At 36.3% G+C, this 8,802-nt stretch overlaps 1 protein-coding gene across 1 annotated transcript in view; it reads right to left on the bottom strand.

Moving 5' to 3' along the window:
• Positions 1-893: 893 nt before the first annotated feature.
• TM9SF2 (transmembrane 9 superfamily member 2) overlaps positions 894-8,802 on the bottom strand; it is a 58,066-nt gene continuing 50,157 nt past the window's right edge. The window contains exons 16-17 of the mRNA XM_060079972.1: positions 5,278-5,449; positions 894-1,581 (exon numbers count right to left, since the gene is read on the bottom strand). Coding sequence (XP_059935955.1) covers positions 1,514-1,581; positions 5,278-5,449 — 240 coding nt within the window. The 3' untranslated portion in view covers positions 894-1,513. The remainder of the gene's footprint in view (positions 1,582-5,277; positions 5,450-8,802) is intronic.

Raw genomic sequence — 8,802 nt, 5'->3', positions numbered from 1 at the left:
AGCCACATCATCCAGGGCAGAGGAGTCATGGTGGTGGTGGCCACTGAGAGGGGACCCTGTGGCAGGGCCCTGGCTCAGCGGCAGAACCATGGGATGGATTCTGAGTCCCCAGCTCCTTCCACCCGAGCACTGCTGAAGCAGGAAACAGGGAAGGCTCCACAGTGCGGTAACCCAGCCCCACCTGCTTCGTTTACTGCTTAGTTTACATGAGACAGTCCCAGTCAACGTGCGGCAACACGGTTTCTTCTTTTTTTTTTTTTTTTTTTTTTTTGCGGTACGCGGGCCTCTCACTGTTGCGGCCTCTCCCGTTGCGGAGCACAGGCTCCGGACGCGCAGGCTCAGCGACCACGGCTCACGGGCCCAGCCGCTCCGCGGCATGTGGGATCTTCCCGGACCGGGGCACGAACCCGTGTCCCCTGCATCGGCAGGCGGACTCTCAACCACTGTGCCACCAGGGAAGCCCCACGGTTACTTCTTAACTCCAGGAAATCCAAGGTAAGACAATGTAATCATAAAGAGGAAGACCTGCTAGGCATTATTAATGTACAGATCATAAAAACTGATTTGTAAACAAATAAAAAAACACTGTATTTTGAAAAACAGGTAAAAAATATGAAATTCTTAATGGTAATGCAGTAAGGCTCATATTAACTACTCTACTTACATAATGTATCTGGCTAGATATGCATGATTAAAATTTCTGTTACTGCCTAATGGTGAAAAATTTTAGTTTTTGTTACAAAGCCCAGGAGACTGGAATTTCATTTTGCTCAAAACTCAGAAAGTATTACATTAGCAAAAATCAGTAAAATCTGACCTAATAGTATAAATCATTAAAAACACCATTGGTAAATGGATTTGTATTTACAGAATCTCCATGAATATGCAATGAAGACGTTTTTACAATATTTATTAAGATAACAATTTTATAAATTGAAAGACTCAGAGGCACATAGTTTAAAAGGCCAATACCATGGGAATAATGAAGTCAACACAGAAAAGAAGACATGAACAGTTACAACCAAGACAAGATTTTTTTAAAAGCCACATCCCCCCAATACACATCATACGAATTATCCTTCAAAATTACCATAAAAAGTTACTTCCTTCAAAGAAAAATAATTCTTTCCACCTACCAAGCCTAGAAAATCCTATTTACAATGAACTGTCCTGTATTTCATCAGTATTGTTTAATATGGCCTCTTCTACTCTGTCATTAGAAGTACTGAACATTCTACAGCTATTATATTTACAAATGCACATAATATTTAAACTTGCTCTTCACTGAGAACAACTGAATATATACTTAATCAAATCACAATACAGATGTTTTAGTGTTGATAATACATTCTGTGGAGACAGGTGTATGGGGAGAGCTGTATTTAGAATTATGTTGTTTCTGAAGGATTACTAGGCCAGTAAGTCTGATAAAACTCAAGGTAGTCACAAAAACAGGTCTTTGTTGATGAAGAATTTAATTTATTTCTGTTTTAACTGGACACACGGGGCTTCTTCAGTCAACCTTCACCACACTGTATATTTTGGTAACAAACCAAAAGCATGCAAAGAAGCCAATTGTTCCTATAAAAGAAAAAACAAAAATAAATCCTTTTTCAAAGGCAGCTTCATGATTTACACAAAAATACAGGCTTAAAATGATTGGTTCCTTAAAAAAAGCCACAAAACTATAAATCATTACTTAACAGGAATATACCATAGATCCGTGAACTTTTTTTGAAAAATACAGAACTAATTCAAATCAAATTTCTTACAGAAATTGATAGAAAAAACTTTTTATGCTGTAAGATTATTGAAAGCTTTCTGTAATATATTCTTTTTCTTATTACATGGAAAAGGCTAAAATTGAAGATGAAAAGGATGCCAATTTTACTTTTCTATTTAAGAATATTTTCATTTTTTTCCCCCACGTCTTTTTTGGGAGTATAATCACTTTACAATGTTGCACTAGTTTCTGCTGAATAACAAAGTGAATCAGCTATATGTATACATATATCCCCATATCCCCTCCCTCTTGCACCTCCCTCCCACCCTTCCTTAAAAAACTAAAAACCGAACTACCGTACGACCCAGCACAGCAATACCACTACTGGGCATATACCCTGATAAAACCATAATTCAAAAAGAGACATGTACCACAATGTTCACTGCAACTCTATTTACAATAGCCAGGTCATGGAAGCAGCCTAAATGCCCATCGACAGATGGATGGATAAAGCAGATGTGGCACATATATACAATGGAATATTACTCATCCATAAAAAAGAAATGAAATTGAGTTATTTGTAGTGAGGGGGACGGACCAAGAGTCTGTCATACAGAGTGAAGTAAGTCAGAAAGAATATTTTCTTATCACAAAATGGAAAACTGCCATTTAATTAATTCAACACATGATATGAATGGCTTAAATATCAGAATATCAGATTCACAGAGTAATTAAATGGGGATATTTTCTAAGTACAGTTAGCGGGAATGATCAGTTTTCAAAGAATTATAATAAAATAACTCAAAAAGATTTTACAAAGTGTTGAAAGTGATATGATTAGAATAGTAACAAAGGCACACCCCCTCTGAAATGAGAGGTGGTGTGCTACTGGACGACAGAGCAGCTCTGTCATGAGCTGTGTGTATCATCTTTGGATTAGACACCTGGAATCTCCAAGCCCATTTCTTTATCTTATTTAAGAGGGATAATTTTATCTGCCCTATCTCCATAGACTGTTATGTAGAGTAAATGAGATGGTTCATGAAAAAATACATGCCTTAATTTTCAGGTATTTTCATCCCTCTAGATTCCAAAAAATCTGAATGCTAGACAGGTGACAAAAATGAGGCTCCAAGGGGTTATGTTACATAACTGTCTAATGGCCTGTGGCTGGTAAGAAAGGCCAGAATTCAAATTCACTTTTTCTGACTTCAAGTGTAGTATTCTTTTAAACTATACCATGCTTAGATTTACTAAACATAAATTCAGAGACTCTGTTTTGCAAGAGAATATATACTAAATTGTGAAACTAACACATTTTTAAAGCTGAGGTATAGCTTTTTTTCCAAGATTACCCCGAGAAATAGTCAATAGGTAGGGGTGCAGAAGAATACAGAAGGAGATATATACATGCCCCTTGTGGAAGTTTTATCTTTAAAGTTCTAACAGTTTTCACCATCGTTTTAAATGCAATATAAACAGAAAGTATTAAAGTAGATTTTCTAAGTCAAGAGACTATACATGGGCCATTACTACAGAAGTTATGAGTGTTATTATTCTCACATCATACATGTACCGAGTACCTACTCTGTGCATGGCATGCACACTGTGTGTGTTTTGGAGGACACACAAATACACCTTTTGGATATTCAAAGGGTCATTATTAAGACTTGGGAAGAGGTTGGGGTTAATTTCAGAAAAGTAATGGTGAAAACATAAATATATGTTTATATGTTTTTGTTTATATGTTAACTAAGAAAGTTAAGTTTATTTTGTTCTTAACAAAATACTTCTAGTATTTTATTTTTTTCTTAATATTGAATAGATATAGTGTACATACTAAAAGTGGCATCTTTCCTTATGTGACAGAACAATTATTTTGTCTTGTATAATAGACTGACTTAAATAAAATGTGTCAGTTCAGAGTCCTGAAATAAATATGGATGCCCCCACTTTAGAAAAATGCAAGACACTGAAAGGGCTCAACACTCCTATGTAGAGGACCTTTTCCACAAAGTGAAATACACTAAAAGTTACTGGCTTAACTGGTTGATTCAATTTGATGTGGCTCCAGAATTTAGATTACAAAATGTGTTTTACTCTAAGTAAGTAAAAATATGACACTTTAAAAATCAAGAACAATAAAGTTCAGGTGATGGTTAAATTATCTTTATAACATATGCCTGGAAAAACAACAAGACATTCACCAAGATCATTATTTTTTGTGTGTAGCAAGGAATAAATTACTCTATATATGCATGCATGGACACAAATACAGATGCACAAAAACAGTAATCCTTGTTTCACAGGCTATGACTGTTTTACAGACATTTATTAATTAAGACTTATGGCTATGGACCTAAATCTATCACATAGCATCAAGATATGCACCCCCCAACTCCTACCCCACTATGTCTGACCAATGTATGGACCTAAATCTATCACATAGCATCAAGATATGCACCCCCCAACTCCTACCCCACTATGTCTGACCAATGAATGACCTGCAGTACAGAATTGATGTAAGTGCCTAAAGCTTGTTACATACTGACATAGCAACAGGGACACTTCAAAACTCTACCTAATTTTCTTAAATGTTAACAGATGAGTAAAAAATAGAAAAGTTCTAATTTTTAGAAAGTTTTTTTCTGGGACTTCCCTGGAGGTCCAGTGGTTTACTCCGTGCTTCCAATGCAGGGGGCACTGGTGTGATCCCTGGTCGGGGAACTAAGATCCCACATGCCGTGCGGCCAAAAATAAATAAAAACTTTAAAAAAAAATTTGTTTTTTTAAGTTTTTTTTCTTTTTGACTCCTATATTTCCTCACATAGCATGCAACACAATCTTAGATAAAATTTTAGATGTACATTTTTTATGACAAAGAAAGGTCCCCCCAATTTTTTTTTTTTTTTTGGTGTAGCCCTTCCACAAATGCTGACCAAGCACCCACAGGGCTCTGAGATACAGAAAACTTATCTAGGCAGACAGAGAAGATATACACATAGAAATACCAATATAAAGCACACTGTATACCATTAGGTACTTGGATTTTAAAGTGGAGATATAAACCTGTAGTTTAAAACTTCTAGAATAAGGGATGTCCTATGATTATCTTTTCTTGATATCATTTATTCTCAATCTCATTTTGACTTCACTGCCTCAATTTCTACTTACTCCTAAACTTAGGTAGTTAGAGCTTTTTATGCTATTTCTGAAATGAGCAGAAGCAAGACTGTTCCATTAAGAGATTAACATGGGAAAACCTTGAGAACTACTGGTTGAGATGCCCCTGTACTTGCAGCACAACAATGGACCCTGTTTAGCCTTCTCCCTTAGGTTCTGTTTTCTCACCTTCGGTTTACTGATATTCACCTCACAGGGAGGCAGACCAAACTATGCTTAGCTGCGCTCAAAACTAAATACAGGAGCACTGAGTAGGCACAACTTTCATGTAATTGTAATTTGCCTAAGAACTTGTAATTTGGATGCAAGTTAAAATAATTGTAATCTGCCTAAAAACTTATTAACTAAAAATAACTCATTCTAATTCTTACCTGTAAAAAGAAAGAAGATCAAAACCATTATCATGGTATAACCAAAGTACAGAATTGTACTTGCTGTTCCTGTGATTTGCAGTTTTGAAAAGAAGTAGTGTATTGCATATATTAAGAAATAAACTGCAGTAAAGCCACTGGTAAGGAATGAACGCCATTGCCAATGATAATCCTGGGTAGAAAAGAAAAAAATGAAAGATGAAGAATTACTTTCCAATTAATAGATAACATGTAGTAGAATAAAGTTATAAAGCAAACATAGCTAAGTGAAATAGCATCCCAAACCTAATTTTTGCTATTGGTTCCAGTCTCTTTCTCACACTGAACTTTGCCAATTTCCCTCCTCACTAAAGGTGCTGAGAAGCATCCTCTACTTTTTTTTTTTTTTTTTTAAATAAATGACTAGGGGGCCTCCCTGGTGGCGCAGTGGTTGGGAGTCCGCCTGCCGATGCAGGGGATACGGGTTCGTGCCCCGATCTGGGAGGATCCCATATGCCGCGGAGCGGCTGGGCCCGTGAGCCATGGCCGCTGGGCCTGTGCATCCGGAGCCTGTGCTCCGCAACGGGAGAGGCCACGACAGTTGAGAGGCCCGCATACCGCAAAAAGAAAAAAAATAAAAATAAATAAATAAAAATAAATAAATGACTAGGAAGAAATATTTTATTTTATTTTATTTTATTTTTTGGCTGCGTTGGGTCTTCGTTGTTGCACTCAGGCTTTCTCTAGCTGTGGCGAGCGGAGGCTACTCTTGGTTGCGGTGCACGGGCTTCTCACTGTGGTGGCTTCTCCTGTTGCGGAGCACGGGCTGTAGAGCACAGGCTCAGTCGTTGTGGCGCACAGGCTTAGCTGCTCTGCGGCATGTGGGATCTTCCCGGACCAGGGCTCGACCCCGTGTCCCCTGCATTGGCAGGCGGATTCTTAACCACTGCGCCACCAGGGAAGTCCCATCCTCTACTTTTGATGGAACTACTTAAAGACTGGCTAAAAACGTTTAGAAAAATCTTAAACAGTTTATGAATAATGAAGCATTAGGCTATATTTTAAAATGTATGTTTCCCAAAAAGAAAAGAAATATAGGAAGAGCTTAGTTACATAATTCAAAATTAGTTATTACTTATAGTCTAGTCATCTCTATATTAGGAAGAAGATTATCCTCAAAAAAAAACCTGGTTGAAACCCATTTTTAGTTATTACTAACAATTTATATAAGGTAGGTTTTTAAATACAGCTTCTCTTACTTCTACATAAAGTGGCTTACAGCTTAGCAGGAGATCTTCTGAAAGATACTTCACTATCTTACCCTTTGGAATATGTAAAATATATATATATATTTCAAAAGCACACCAAGATCAGAAAATCCTAAAGAATCCACACACGAAAACTACTACAACTAATAAATGAACTCAGCAAAGTTGCAGGGTACAAGATCAACATGAAAATCAGTGTTTTCATATACTGACAATGAACGATCCAGAAAAGGAAGTTTAAAAAATTATTCCATTTACAACAGCATCCAAAAGAAAAAAATACCTAGGAATAAATTTAACCAAGGAGGTGAAAGACTTGTACACTGAAAACTACAAAACACTGCTAAAAAAAAATTAAAGATGATTTAAATAAATGGAAAGCCATCTGTTTTCATGGATTAGAAGACTTAATATTGTTAAAATGGCAACACTCTCCAAAGCAACCTACAGATTCAATGCAATCCCTATTAAAATTCCAACAACTTCTTAGCAAAAATGAAAAAGCCAATCCTCAGAGTCAAAGGAAATTGCAAAGGGCCATAAAGAGCCAAAATAATCTTCAAAAAGAAGAACAAGGTTGGAAGACTTACCCTTCCCAATTTCAAAACTTAATACGAAGCCATGGTAATCACAACAGCGTGGTGTTGGCATAGAAACAGCATATATACCACTGGAACAGAATTGAGACTCCAGAAATAAACCCACACATCTATGGGCCAATGTGTTTTCAACAAGGTTGCCAAGGCCATTTAATGAGGAAAGAATAATTTCTTCAACAAAAGGTGCTGGGAAAACTGGATAGCCACATGCAAAAGAATGAAGTTGGACCCCTAACTAATACCACATACAAAAATTAATTCAAAATGGATCAATGACCTAAAACTATACACTTGGAAGAAAACATGGGGGTAAATCTTCATGACCTTAGATTTAAGCAATGAATTCTCAGAAACAAAAGAAAAAAATAGATAAATCAGACCCTCAAAATTAAAAGTTTGGTGCAAAAGACATCATTAAGAAAGTGAAAAGACAGCCTACAGAATGGGAGAAAAAATTTACAAATCATATATCTGATAAAGGTCTAGTATCCAGAATATAGAAAGACCTTTCACAATTAAACAAAAAGATAAACAACCCAACTTACAAATGGGCAAAGGAATTAGACATTTCACCAAACAAGATACCCAAGAAAATATGCTCATCATCATTAGTCATTGGGGAAATGAAAATCAAAACCACAGTGAGATACCACTTCACACCTTCTAGGATGGCTATACTTTAAAAACCCAGAAAACAGCAGGTATTGGCAAGGATGTAGAGAAACTGGAACACTTGTGCGTTGCTAGTAGGAATGTAAAATGGTGCAGCCACTGTGGAAAAAACAGTTTGATGGTTCCTCAAAAAGTTAAACAAAGAATGACCGTATGACTCAGCAATACCACTCCAACATATATACCCCAAAGAACTGGAAACAGGTACCCAAATAAATATTTGTACACGAATGTTCATAGCAGCACTATTCACAATAACCAAAAGGTGGAAACAAACCTAATGTCCATCAATGAATGAATGAATAAACAAACTGGAGTACGTCTATCTATGCAATGGAATATTACTCGGCTATAAACAGGAATGAAGCACTGATACATGCTACAGTGTGATGAACCTTAAAACATTCTGCTAAGTGAAGGAAGCCAGACACAAAAGGTCACACATAACGTATGATGCCATTTACATGAAATATCCAGAACAGATAAATCTGCAGAGACAGAAGCAGACTGGTGGTTGCCAGGGTCTGAAGGGGAGAGAAGAACGGGAAGTAACTACTTAATGGGTACGGGATTTTATTTAAGGTTGATGAAAATATTTTGAGACAGAGACAGTGGGTGCACAACACTGTATATGTAGTAAGTGCCACTGAATTGTTCACTTTAAAATGGTTGATTTCATGTTATGTGAACTTAACCTCAATTTTTAAAAAAAGCGTCTCAAGTTTAACAAAGTCAGATTTTATCTCCTGTAGAGAAAACAACTATAAAAGAACGATTTAACACAATCTAAATCTTTAAAAGTCACCTAAGGACACCAACACACATCACCATGTTGCTAAGTATATAACTCATAACAATGTAATCTCTGAAATGTTTTAATACATTTTTCCACTTAAAATGTTTATTTTCACTAAATTTTCAGTCTACAAGTGTCTGTATTACAAAAAAAGAATATTAATTTTAAAGTCAGACAGTTAAAGAATAAAAATTCAGCAAAATGTGTTATT

The sequence above is a fragment of the Mesoplodon densirostris genome, chromosome 17 (assembly GCF_025265405.1).
Source record: "Mesoplodon densirostris isolate mMesDen1 chromosome 17, mMesDen1 primary haplotype, whole genome shotgun sequence".
In the NCBI taxonomy this organism is placed as follows: Eukaryota; Metazoa; Chordata; class Mammalia; order Artiodactyla; family Ziphiidae; genus Mesoplodon; species Mesoplodon densirostris.
The sequence above is the reverse complement of the archived record's forward strand: the minus strand, read 5'-3'. Positions and strand labels throughout refer to the sequence as shown.